Source organism: Juglans microcarpa x Juglans regia, chromosome 7D (assembly GCF_004785595.1).
Source record: "Juglans microcarpa x Juglans regia isolate MS1-56 chromosome 7D, Jm3101_v1.0, whole genome shotgun sequence".
Lineage (NCBI taxonomy): Eukaryota > Viridiplantae > Streptophyta > Magnoliopsida > Fagales > Juglandaceae > Juglans > Juglans microcarpa x Juglans regia.
Window position 1 is genome coordinate 10,670,726 of NC_054606.1, and position 14,287 is coordinate 10,685,012.

Genomic DNA, 14,287 nt, shown 5'->3' on the forward strand with positions numbered 1-14,287 from the left:
ATTGCGTCTTATTTTCAAGTAGATTCTAAGAACATAACAATAGAATACTAAAACGATATTGGGTCTCTCTCTTATGAGCATTAGAATTTCAGTGAAGCATGTGGCACCAAATTCGGGATGGATTTTCTTTCGTCCCGGCAGACAATATCCAACTTAGGATTTGCGCGTGAGAGAGTGTGGTCAGTAATCAGTTTGAAAAACATTATTGGGAATGCATATATAAATTAATATTTTATACACTGACAGTCGACAGACACTGAAAATTTCCAAGGGACAATGGTCAATTCCTTTTATTTTATTTATTTTTTTATATTTTTGACAGACAAAGGTCAATTGCCAGTTAACATAATTTGAAATTTTCACAGGCAGTAGCCATTCAATTCGTAGCTATGTTTTGGTTTCTTGGCCAACTGCCCTAATCCAACTTGCTTTTTTAAATCTAACGGATTTGGCCTATTCAAGACATTATTTTATCTTTCTTCTGATGATCTCTTTGTAGAGTAATAATTTTACATTACTTAATAGATAATGTTTTAGACATATTTAAAAATAATAAGTAATTTTTTCTTATTGAATCAGTTTTATGAGATGAGCTAGGTTCATAAATTTCTTCACTCTTGAATTATGTCTTATTAATATGTGTTTAAATAACATAATAAAAATAACGAATCACATATTCTGCACGTGATCAGAAAAAGTGGCTACTTACTAATGAAAGGTGATGTCATTATCCATTTGGTTAAGAAGGTCCAAACGCATGTCCCAACTTGGGACATCAAGAGTATATATTATTGTTTGTCATCAATTTCTCCAGTTAAGATTTCTCAAGATTTTCTCCTCTTTTTTTTTTTTTTTTTTTTTTAAATATTATAAAAAAAAATGGGGAATGACAGAATTTTGTCAAATTTTTCGCTTAACTCTTCCATTGCCATATTATAAACAATATGGTGTCTTCCACTTATTTACTAGTTTATTAATTTATTTATATATTTTTTAAATCTAGCTTATAGGGACATTTCACCAGTCTCCACATTAAGAAAATGTTAGCATTTTCATGGTATCTTCACATTGAAGGTACATATATATACTAATATAGTGAATTAAGTTTGCAATTTGTTTAAATAATTTGAACCACAAAGGAAAGAAGATGCATTTCATGAATAAGATCTAAACTCGCACAAAAATTATATTATCAAGCCGGTGTATAGAGCACACTTAGCAAATTGCTTACATGACACAATTTAATTTAGAAGATAAATTTTAAAATTTGAATTTTAGAAATTAAATCTTACAATTTAAGTGATATGAATGGTATACTCTACATATCGACTTGAGAATATAATAACTCTAAACTCGCGGCACCCAATTTCAAAGTAAATTCTGTACTAATCATAACCTATCACCAAATCAAAAAATTTCGAATGAAATGTATTTATGGGAGATAATACAAACATGAAGACCATAATATTAAATTTATATGTGTAAATTATAAAAGGTGTTGGGGTCAACAAATTATTTAAAAAAAAAAAAAAATCTAATTCCTAACTAATAAATGGCTGAGGTATGGGCCATGGCACATGCTATGAACCTCCTCATAAATGTATTTCCCACTTTCGTGCTGGCAAAAGTGGGAAGTGTTCTAGCTTCTTTGGACAGTAAATTATAGTGAAAAAAACATTAATTTTAGTAACACCTCGCACACTATACATCGTTGTTTGGGACCACCATGAGTGTCCGATGTGACCTTGTTAATTATCCAATGTGTGAGACAATACTACTTCAGTACTTGTTCGAGAGATTAGTTGAGACAAATTAAATAGCCTTGAATATGTTGTTTTTATTTTTTATTTTTTATTTTTTAAATAAGAGTATTATGTACTCACCGGGTATTGGTGGTCTACAATATATATCTCCCCTGTAATGTTGGTCTCTATATTTTCTGAAACTCCTCACCATTCCTTGGGGAGAGGGAGTCCACATGGGTCACCGTACAATAGTATTACTACATCTATAAAAGAATTAAACAAAAATAATTTCACAAATTGACGTAACTTCATATGATCCGTTAGATCTACTTTATAGTAAAAATAATTTTATAATCTGACGAATCACATCAAGCCACATCAGTTTGTAAAATTACTTTTATATATAATATTGATGGCATGGAAGCAAATTCCAATTAAAAATGGAGACATATAACACTTTCACCCTTGAGAATGTGGAGTAGAAAGTAGACTCTTACCAAGATTGTCTAAAACATATTTGTTGGATTGAACACTTAAGTTTAAACATATTATTAAAATTACATATACTAATTTTTAATGATATAACATATTACGTTAAGATAAAAATACCACGTGTTTGTATTCCAATATTACCTAATAATTACTGGTTCTTATAATTACCCGTGAGCCGCGATACAAAACACTGAATTCTTCCATGTCTCAAGCATTTTCCATGCACTATGAGCCACATTAAAAAGTATATATGTTTAGTTTATAGTATAATGACTCCAAAGCGTAGAAGAAAGAGCTTCAAACAGAGAATTATATCGTGTGAAAAACATGTCTATCATTAATTCCATCATTGTCCTGGAGCATGATACGAATCTCCTTCAGAATTTAAAAACAGGGCAACTCAATTTTTTGCATAAAGCATGAAATTTGCTACTACAGTATGTACGTTCTGGGTTAACATAACATGACCTCAAAAGGCTGAGAAAATCACTGCCATTACACCTACAATCTTCGGGAGAGTGAGTGCAAGCATTTTACTTCAGAATAAAACAATTTGGTTGTACCGACCAACCAAAATCTGTCAAAAAGAAGAAACATGCAGTTAGGGAATAAAAAATATGTACGTACTAGGGAAATAATAGGAGTGCACCATGGTATAAAACAAACAACCTGTGTCATTGTCTTCCTATTTCTGTGGCTTCTTCCACAGCACTCCAATCTTCTTTAGCATGTTACCATTTTTCTTCTTCATCAAATCATCCTCGGTGTCTTCCGAGTAAGGCGAGCTAATCTTCCCTGCAACCGGATTATAGTTGCTGTCCAAGGACCCAGTTCTTTCCATGAGCTTCCCATTATTCCCGGCCGAAAGCATGGCTGCAGCTGCTTCTGCAGCCTTCCTCCACTGGTCAGACTGCACCTTTAGCTTTCTCAACTCTGCTTCCATTTCTGAATTTGCTGATTGTGCTGCCTCAAGCTGCTCAGCCACCCTCACTGCCCTCCTGTTGCTCTTATCTGCTTCCTCCATCACAATCCCAAGCTTCACAAGAGCCTCTCGCTGTGCAATCTTCGCTGCCTCTACTTCTGCAGCCACCTCATCATTCACTTTAGCCCTGTTCATTTCCCTTTTCTTGACTTCCAATTTCAGAATTCCATTTTCCTCCGTTATACCCTGTAATTCTGTCTCCTTATCCATCAAATTGGCCCTCAAGTCTGCAACATGTTCATTTAATTTCTTCAGCTCCTTTCCCAGTTCATATTCTTTCTGGTATGAGTGGTTCTTCCCAAGTTTTGAATTCAACCCCTCATTCTCCTCCAAAACACCCTGTAATTCAGTTTCCTTATCCATCAGATTTGCTTTCAACTCTTCAACATCTGCTTTTGTGTTTTTTAGCTCTGCCTCTAGTTCAGCCTCTCTCAGACTTGATCCAGATTTTATCTGCTCCATGAGTTCGTAAGCACTTCTTATCTGCACCGTGCTTCGAATTTGTTCTTCATGGAATTTGGTCTCAGCACTTTCTAGAGCAGATCTTAACCGTGCCACCTCAGACTTCAAAGAATGAAGTCCTGCTTTACTGTCTATTGATTCCTCGATCTCGTGGTTTCTTACAAGTTCCAGCTCAAGGTCATCATCACCTGAAGGATTTTGATAAAGCTCACCACTAGCATTTTTTAGGTCTGCCTCAAGTTTTCTAACAAGTCCCTCTAGTAAGTTCACATGTGCCCTTGACTGGTCTAGCTCGGAGCCAATGGAATTGTAAGCTTCAATGGCTTTCATGCTATCCGACCTGAGCATCTCAACAGTGTTTTTAGCAGTTTCCAGTTGCAGCAGAGTTTCAGTAACCATTGCTTTGGCATGAGCTTCTGATTCTTTGCAATCCTGTAGCTGGTTTTTCATGCTCTCCATAAGACACACAGTTTCTGCAAGGTTTCCTTTCAAGCTCTGCATCTCTGCATTTGCTAATTCTACCTGCTTGGTTTGTGTAGCCTCAGATTTAGCTACCATTTCAAGCTGGAACTTAAGCTGCTGAATCTCATTCATGGCAGAAGCCAAGGCAGCTGAATCAACTGAATTCTGCTTCTGGATAGCCTCAAGCTCATACGGCCTTGCTCGATCATGTTCTTGTGAGATCTCTTGGAGGTTAAACACACCAGCTTCCCCAGAATTGGACAGCTCCAGAAGCTGCTTCTGGGACTCTTCAAGCTTTAAGGACAAGGCCGATAGTTGCTTCTTGGACTCCTCAGCATCTTGCTGCGCTTGCTGCTTCCATGATTCCGACAAACTCAGCTGGTCTTTTGCCTTCTTCAGTTCCTCCCGAAGTTGAGAGACCTGGGATTCCAATTCTGATATTCTGCTTGGGCGCTTCTTCTGGAGCAAGAAAAAAGCAGATTTAGAAATCCTCAAGTACTTCCGACCTCTAACTTTGTAGCAAACAGGCAGAAAGTATCAATACAACATCCATGGTTCCATTTCTAAGACAGTAAAAAGTGATGCTAAATCAAGAGAAAAAAAATGCACAGGAGAAACAGTTATGTAGATGAAAACTAGATAAACAAATACCACTATTACACAAATAATGATGGAGAGAAATACACCATGTAGCAATCACGTAAGATAAAGAAACAATGCAGTAATTCAGATGGTTTTACGTGGTTTAGTAATGTGCCTATATCCACGCGCAACAAGAAAAAGCTACTTTAGAAAAAAGAATTACAATCTTTCTCAAGTTCAGAAACCAAGTTCCTAACTTCATTCTTGTAACACTAGTTGTTAGAGACATCAAGATATTTTCATCAAGAATTTGACATTGAAGTAAATGGTTGTGTACTCTAACGTCCAACCACATACTACCGCAGGGGGGAGGAGAGATTCTCGTAATAATTGATTCCAAAATTATTGAAAACTTCTCCAAAGTTTGTAATTGCAGCAAGGTTGCCATAAATATTTTTTAAGAATACCTCAGACGCGGGGCTTCGTGGTGACCTGCGTTCAATAACTTTTGGGCTTCTATCTTTGGATGCTTTACTAGTTTGAGTTGAGGCAGATGCACTGTCAGTCTCTAATGCAGCCGGCTTGAGTTGGCGGCGCACAGCTCGAGGAGAAACTTTTTGAGGCACCTCTGAGGAGCCACTTCTAAAATCAAGGCAAGTGCATGGGAATCAGGTATGGGTTATAACTGGTATAAAAAAAAAAAAAACAAAACAAAACAGAAAGAAAGAAAGAAAAACCTACAGATTCAGCAACTGGGAACTGATCATTTAAGTCCCCATTAAAAACTAATATTTAAATCATGACATAAAATGAATGACAGTCTGGTTAGGTTCAAAGAGATTAAGCCACTTCATCAATATATTTAAACCATACTCTAAGCCAGACAGGCAAAGTATAAACTAGGCAGCTGTGACATCCTTTTACTCCATGAATTAATTTTTTCTAGGGATTTATACAGAGATGTGAGAAATTCTTTGAACAAGATGAGAAAATGTTAATAACAAATATAGGCACTGATTATTAAAAAAATAAACAAAAATCCCCAAACATTGGCACTGATTAGAAGTACAAACTAATTTTGGCATTAAGTTTCAACCGTCATGAGATTTAGTTCTTAAAATTTGTTGATGGGACACAATATATATCATATGCTAAAACTTTACTATATTAGATTAAAAATTTGCTCTTTAAAGAGAGAGAGAGAGATTTCAAAGAGCAGGGAGCGGATCAATGCACATAGCAACTCTGTTAACTGTTAAGACATTCTTAAAACTTGATGAAGTTTATGGCTGATTTTAGGAAATTCTGCCACTAGCACCTTCTAGAGGAATGCCTCGGAGCAAAATGTATCCTAGCCACTGCCATTTAGGTCTCGTTTGTTTTCACAAAACTTCTTAACTCATTTTATCTAATCATTACAAATTTCCTGAATTCCCACACAAAATAAAATAAAAAATTCAACTTTTTTAAATCCCAAAATAAAAATAATATTAAAAAAATATATTCTAACAATATTTTATTCAATTTTCAACTTTAATCTCAACTCATCTCATATCATCTCATCTGCGAAAACAAACGAGGCCTTAAATTACTAAAATTAAAATGATTACCAGTACTTCACTGAATACAAATTGCATTTAGTGACATGTTTCTTCGTACATAACCTAAAATGTTTTAGTTAGCTATCTGAACCGATGATTCAAAGTAACATCAACTGGAATGCAGTCAACCATGCCTCTAGTTTGCTTTAAACACCAGAGGTCCCCAATCTCACAAGGGGGATAGGTAATACGGCATTAGACAGAACAATAAGCAAGCAATCCAACATGGCTATGGAAATAATAACAAGGCTTCTTTTCCCCAGCGCTAGGTGGAGTCCCCCTATGTTTCCGAGGAAAGAAAAGATGATCCCAAGAAAAAGTCATGCGTATAGAAAGCACTAAAAGATCACGGATCTCGGGCAGTCGCAATAATTAAACTATACGCCATTCAAAAGCAGCAAAGTTAGGTTACGCTTCTGCACCTCTGCAGTACTTCTTTAGTACAGCTTGTTCCAACAGACCATAAATATAGCCCACATGGCAGAAAAAAGATCAAGCATAATATTTGAATTTAAACTGCATTAACCAGCCAACCTCACCTACCAAAAAGATAAAAAAAAAAAAAAAAAAAAAAAAAAAAAAAAAAAAAAAAAAAAAAAAACCTTTTATCCCACAAAGAAACATTCCAAGAAGCCTCCAAGAGAAAGAGAAAGAGAGAAAACAAGCATTTGAGGCTTACCTTGCTTTTGGGGTCTGCATGATTTAACAGCCTTCCCGGGAACAAGTTGCAAATGGGGTTGATGTATGAACTTAGCTACTTCAATGCTGCCTGACCCACAAGGCCTGGCACATTTCAGAAAAAAAAATCACATTTGAGACAAGGGAATCCAATGTGAAATGAAGAAGATGAAATTAATGTGTTCATGATAGAGGGCATCTGCTCCTTATCATCCCATGGGAAGCCATAAAGGCAAAAGATATGCTTACTATAAATTTTCTTGTAAATAAATAAAAAATAAAAAATAAAAATCAAAGCAAAAAGAAAAAAGAAATCCCAAAGAGGGAAGGAGCGGCTCAGAGCATTTTGAGAAAGTTAAGCCAAAGATCAATGAGTCAATTTCACCTTCACCTCCACCCACTCTTACCAGTGTTCACTGTATAACATACTGAAAACCCATTACTCATTTATTCTCGTCAAAGGGGCCCTACGGCTACAGAAACAGTGGGCAAATTACAGAAATCACCGTTATCTCCACATGACAGACAAAAAATTCAAACGTTGAATTTAGTCCATAGTGGGGCATTTTTATAATTTCGAAAGCGGAAGCTGTCATCCCCTCCAGTTTCGCCGCGATGAAATGAGAACACTGTGCAATTTGGGGTTTTGAATTTTTTTGGGCACAAAAAAGTTGTCCAAAACAGCTCTTACGCTCTGATTGTGTCCCGAAAACACCGTCAATGAATGGTTTCTCGGAATCTTTTTCCTTTTAGAAAATATAAATGAATTTTAAAGGAACCAGAAATAAAAATGAGGAAAAACCTTGGATTAACTTCTCAAGAACTTATTATCCATGTTGAAAATGGATGTTCAGCTTTTCAAGTTAAAATGAATATATTTACACGCACACATAAATGTAAGTTTTCCCGGAAAATTTACCTGGAAACAGAGACAAACAGATCTAAGGTTTAAGAAAGGAAATCAGAGAGAAACTCCCCAATGGCAGGCAATGCTCCACAAATATATTAACGAGAACTTAAGATGCCCTTTTGGATCTTCAGAAAAAAGAAAAAAGGAAAGTTGTAAAAAAAAAATTATATAATCAGCCTTCTCGAGATTCGATTTGCTTTTAAAGCCTGCAAAAGATCAAAAAGCCTGCTATCTTCAAGCTCCAAGAAAGAGTTACAGTATAGTTTTCTGCAGAATAACTTTTCTATACATCAAATTAGATTTTGTCCAAAAAGAACTTCAAAAGAAACATCATTACAGTCAGAGAGAGAAAACAAAAGGTTAAAAAGATCAAACTTCACAATCCGTAAAAAATAGAAATTAGAAAAATAATAATAATAGAGAAAGCCTACGAACTCGTTTAATTGGTTGCCGAGAAAACTTGAGAAACTAGACAACAAGGCGCAATGCACATGAAACCGTTGCTTTTGCTTTCGGTGGAGTCTGAGGAAATTAAAAACAGGAAAAGGGCAAAAAAAAAGAACAGAGAGACGGAAAAGGAGCAGCATTTATGCATCTTGAGTTTACCTTGCGAATCTCGAATCTTTTGGAGAAGATGGCGAATTTGCAAGAGATTTGCAGCTATTCACTGAGAAGACCAGAATCAGACATTGGTGCGGGGGAGTAAGAGGTGCAGTGGCATCTGTTCCTTGGTGCTTAATCTTCTTTCTTCGTCTTTACTTAACTTGTTTGCAGTTTCCGAGGCGCTTTCTCTTTACTATGGTTGAATTTGGGACAGTGGGGTCGGGAGTGAGTAGAGTGATAGAGACACTCAGTACAAAACATGGGCGTACACATTTGTCGTTAGTCGTTACAAAGAAACTGTAAATTTGCTTTAAACCGAGCTTTACGTCCGGATTTGTTTTCTTATATTTTCATTTTTTTCCTTAGAAATAATCATGAACATGCCCCAAAAATTTAGAATTAAAAAATTATATTTAAACAGTTTTTTAATTTTATAATATTTTATTTATTTTATTTATTATTTTTTAAAATATAATAAAATATCTTAATTTAAATCATTTTACTACTATTCACAAACTATTTTATTATTATTCATAAAATTCTTATTCCATATTATTACCCAAATATGGCCTTATTGTAACATAACAAAATTAATATAAATTATAAGTGAGAACATATAATGAGATTTGTTGGGTTTGTAGAACTTGGTTTTATTCTTATGACAACCTGATTTGATGACCCGATCCGACAATGATTCATCATAATTTTTTGATAGATTTTCAATGAGGCTTGGACCAATAGGTCCAAACTGAAGTTTGTTCGAAGTTGATGCAACAAATCACTCAAACGAAACTTAGGCCTTGTTTGTTTTCAGAAAACATATCATCTCATCTCACCTCATCATTACAACTTTATCAAATCTCTATACAAAATAAAATAAACAATTCAACTTTTTCAAATCTCAAAATAAAAATAATATTAAAAAATATATTATAACAATATTTTATTCAACTTTTTAACTTTCATCTCATCTCATCTCTGAAAACAAACCAGCCAGGCAACGAATTCGCTCGACTCTCACTCGATGTGCTACTCGAGCGAACATAAGACAAAATGTTTGCTCGAGACTTACTCGACACTTTGCTCAAGCGAATAACGTGATAATTGAAAATTTAGAGATTCCATCGTGTAACCCTATATATATATGTTTATTATAAACAATATGTTTATTTTGAGTATTGTAATTTTGTCCTACAGTGTACTTTAACATTTTTCAAAATAATAAAATCCTCTACAATCCCTGAGACGTAAACACTTTGTCAAATCACGTAAATTTTTTATATTGTGTGATTGATTTCTTGTTTTACTCCACCTTCTTGCATTGTTTTTTACAAAGGGATCATGTTCACTTCAAGTTGTTGTCTAAATTTAAAGGTTTTAAACGTCATTTTAAGTAGATCTTACCACATTATTGTTGCATGTATAGATGTTTTGGGCATGAGTTGCATTTGGGTAATGATGTATTTTAAGGTATTCTATAAATAGTAGTAAAATGTAATAAAAAATTAATGAATAAATATTAAATAGTAGTAAATAGTATGTAAAAAGTAATAATAAAATAATAAATAATAATAAGATATTCTGAGAGTACCTGAAGTATTCTCAATATCCAAAATGTCATGCCTATTTTATAAATATATCTCTCTTCTATTCAAAATTCTCGAAACTAGACAACAACTCGAGGAAGCTTTTTCTTGTATATTGTATTCTCATCATATTTTAATTTACATTGAAATAAGAAGAATGTTAGGGAGCTTTGGATTGATTCTCAGATATAGAAGAGCAATCAACTATACATTTAAATTAGTTAATTTGGCGGATATAAGAGTTTTGAATGAGGTTAGAGTCCAGCTAAATCAAAAAATCTAAATCAAAGTCTTTGGAATAAGGAAAATGATTTATACTTAACATTTTTTTATAATATTTTTATACAATTATATTTTAAATAAGAGGTATTTTTATAAAATATCTTATAAAAGTAAAGTAATTTTATAAAAATATTTTTATTTTATAATATTATTATATAATATATTGTGTATATATATCACCTTGGAATAAATAAAGATCACCAAAATGTTATCTGCAGTTGAGGTTGAAAGGCCATCACGAGGGACGATACGTGGCAACCCCACGCGTAACGCTTGGCTTGCATAAATGGAATGGACGGTGGATCAACTTACTATGAAGATCGATAAATCGCTACTAATACGAAATTTGAAAAACATATATATAAAAAGAGAGAGAGAAAAAAAGATAATCCGACAGTGGTACGAAGGATAAATATCAAAACTAACATTTTGCATAATTAAGGGAATAGAAATGATATTTACAATTTGATGTTATGTAAATCTTGTAACTTCATTTTTATAAAAGATGATAAATTCAAAATTTGCATGAAAAAAATTATTTTTTAATATATATTTTTAAAATGAGCATATGAAGCTTGCACACTCTAATGACGTGTCTAATAGCATTACTCTTAAGGAAATATGAAGGATTTGCATACTCTAGGTAAACTGCAACATACTGAGTTATGAATTAGAGTTTTATTACATATAAATCAGTGTGTTAACATATTGCTCATAATAAAATTTATTCTAATTAAAAAAAAATCAAAATTTTTTATTATAGTTAATGTGGAAAGCTTTCATATCAACGATATATTGGATGTATAAAAAATAAGACTTATAAATATATTTTCTAATAAATTATTGATAGATAAACTATACAACATACTGATTTTTAGTTGTATAAATTATAAAAAAAGCCCTTAGCTAGAGCATGCAAATTGTAGTTTTTTTAAAAAAAAAAAAAATACAAATTGAATATTGCTACTTCCACCTAAATTTTTAGTTCATAGGTACAGAAATGAAAGAAAATCCTTTCAACCTTTTCCAACTTACACATAAATGAATAAGTGGAAAGATCGACAAAGCTAATCATAAAAAGTAGTCGCTTTTTTTATCATCGAGTACTAGACAACTTAGCTTATTGAAAAAAGATTTCTAAAAAATAAATTATTTTATTTTCAAATTGAACAAACGTAGATGATATTTAGAGTATATTATTTATATAATTTATGTAGTATAATTTAATTTATCAAATTTAAAATTTAAAATTTATTTTATAAATTAAATTATATCATATAAATAATTTATTAAATGTATTTTATCCACTAACTTAAAAATATAAATTTTCTTAAAAAATAATCGGGGAGGCATATTTACCCACTAGGATTATTCCTTACATAAATGATATTGATGCTTTTATGTAATGATTGTTGGGTTGACAGCAGGCTTTTATTTATTGATTGATTTGTCATGTTCGAACATAATTATTTGCAAAAAAACAATTTTTAGATTATGAAAGTTTTCAGACTATTTTTTTCTTTAAAAAAAGTAAATATGGTTTTTATATAAATAATTTAATTTTTTAATAATATTTAAAAAATAAATAAAATATGAAATTAACCTTTTTAATAGTAGGTTTTAACTTTTTTCAAATAAAATATCTAAAATTTATATATCTTAAAATTGTATATGAGATTACTCAATTATTATTACCTAAAATATAACAATGTAAAATGATAACTTATTTTTTCAGGATAAGACCTAACGGATGCATCCATCACACCTATTTACGAATGAAATAACTTTTTCTCGTCACACCGATTTAACATCTTTCATTTGTCTGATTACAGGTGGCATGTCACCAAAATTTCATTGTCTAAGATCGAGGCATTTTACTGAATTCATTTTAAACTAAGAGAGTTAAAAAAGAAAATTGAATAAAATATTATTATTATTTTAAAATTTGAAGAAGGTGAATTATTTATTATAATTTATGTAAAAATTTTAAAAAGTTATAATGATTAGATAATGAAATGAGATAATTTAAAAGTCTTGTTGTATCCAAACATTCCCTTGCAAAACAAAATATATTAAAATCATTAGGTCTTGTTTAGTTATATAAATAAGATGACATGAGATAAAAGTTAAAAATTAAATAAAATATTATTATAATATTATTTTTATTTTAAAATTTAAAAAAAATGAATTATTTTTTATATTTTTTATAAAAATTATATAAAATGAGATTATTTGATTCTTAAACCAGGCTTAAAACGCTATTTCTAAAAACTTTCATCTCTCTTCTATCAGCAAAATCAAAATAGTGTTTCAGATCCTATAAATTTCGTGCAGTTCTTTTCAAAAAAGTAGACTAATTTGGGAATATACATGAAAAATACATTTTTTAATATATATTCGATCTCATTATATTCAAAGATAATAGGTAAGACTTAATATTAAAACTGTACCTAGCTAACATTACTCATCTTAAATGATTTATGTTGTGTACTATCATTAAATACAGAGTTTGTTTTGTTTATCAGTTTGGAATAATGTATGGACTGGATTAAGGGTATAATCGGTTCGATTTTGGACAAATTTTATATTCGAATCGATATACACCGATTTTACATTTTTAAGAACCGATGTTGTACCGATTATCCTTCTAGATCGATACTTCCGATTTTACCTGTTTCGATCCGGTTTTTAACATATAATAAATCTCTAATCTCTTATATTTATATTTATATATATATTAATATATATAAATATTAGTAATACACTAATACTATTAGTATATAGTAATACTATTGGTATAGAACTATCACTATATGTTAGTGATAATATAATAATTAATATACTAATGTATATTAATATTATTAATATATTTATAAAAAAAATGTTGAAAATTTATTAAGCCATAAAATTTAATTAATATATATTTTATATTTAAAACATATGATTAAATAAATGTTCATGTTTAAGATTAAAATTTTATGTTATAAACTATAATATAACATTATTTCATATATGATTAAAAATATTATATATAATATTATAAATATATAAATATGTGAACCGGTCTAGTCCAGTGCTATAAAATATAAAATTGAGATTAGATTATGACTACTTTTTAAAATGGAGGAACCGATCTAAAATCAGATTGAATCAACCGGTTCGAGTCAGTTCGAACCGATTTTCTGATTTTCGATTTATTTTTACGGACCTAGATTGACATTGCCAAACGAATTTATTTATTTATTAATTTATTTCTGGCTGGTTAACGAACGCTCATGTTGGCATGCGGAGAAATGAAACCATCTGTCTGCTGGTATGAAACATTAACGTCGACCTAACATCATTTGTCTAGCTCTGCGTGTATCATCTAATTCTTTATTTGCTTTTCGTTGAATTGGAGTAGACATGCTTGAGAGTAATTTAGTCTTCCAATTAATGGGTCCGAAGATCTTTTAAAGACATTAAATTAAAGAGCTCGTGATTGTTTCGTTCTAACTATGGCTGTAATCTAGCCGAGTCGAATAGGGTTGATTTTTGACTTGTTGAGCTCGGATAGAGTTGTTTATTTATTTATTTATTGAATAAAATTTAATAATTAATAAATTAAACAAATAAAAAAAATTTAATATTAAATTTGTACAACTAACAAGTAGAATCTCTATTAAATTATAAGATTTAAAAAATTTATAAATAATTATTATGTAGTTAGTTGATATTCATCTATAATAACAATATATTATATGTCTACATAAGCTATTAATACATACACATAATATGATAGTATATATCTATTTTATATATGATTCCCACAAACTAGCAGATAAAATTATTAAATCTTATCGACTAATTATTGAACAAATTATAAAATATAGCTTATATAGGCATAAGTAATTAGGTTACAT

General features: G+C 31.3%; 1 protein-coding gene across 5 annotated transcripts; it reads right to left on the reverse strand.

The window, feature by feature from the left end:
- Nucleotides 1-2,554: 2,554 nt before the first annotated feature.
- On the reverse strand, nucleotides 2,555-8,706 carry LOC121239353 (interactor of constitutive active ROPs 3-like). Of its 5 annotated transcripts, XM_041136593.1 has the most exons (6): nucleotides 8,521-8,706; nucleotides 7,924-8,120; nucleotides 7,006-7,109; nucleotides 5,193-5,367; nucleotides 2,907-4,602; nucleotides 2,555-2,814 (listed from the first exon to the last, which is right to left on the reverse strand). In XM_041136593.1, the coding sequence occupies exons 3-5, from the start codon at nucleotides 7,023-7,025 to the stop codon at nucleotides 2,923-2,925; spliced, it is 1,875 nt and encodes a 624-aa protein (XP_040992527.1). In that variant the 5' UTR covers nucleotides 7,026-7,109; nucleotides 7,924-8,120; nucleotides 8,521-8,706; the 3' UTR covers nucleotides 2,555-2,814; nucleotides 2,907-2,922. The 5 variants fall into 5 exon arrangements, with proteins under 5 accessions (XP_040992527.1, XP_040992526.1, XP_040992525.1 ...); XM_041136592.1 differs by lacking the exon at nucleotides 7,924-8,120; XM_041136591.1 differs by lacking the exon at nucleotides 7,924-8,120 and having other exon boundaries at nucleotides 2,904-4,602.
- Nucleotides 8,707-14,287: the final 5,581 nt, after the last annotated feature.

Coding starts and splice junctions, on each gene's coding strand:
- LOC121239353 (XM_041136592.1), bottom strand. CDS start 7,025: ATGCAGACCCCAAAAGCAAG. Junction 5,368..7,005: donor ATGCAGACCCCAAAAGCAAG/GTAAGCCTCAAA, acceptor CCTTGATTTTAG/AAGTGGCTCCTCAGAGGTGC. Junction 4,603..5,192: donor CACGAAGCCCCGCGTCTGAG/GTATTCTTAAAA, acceptor TTCTTGCTCCAG/AAGAAGCGCCCAAGCAGAAT.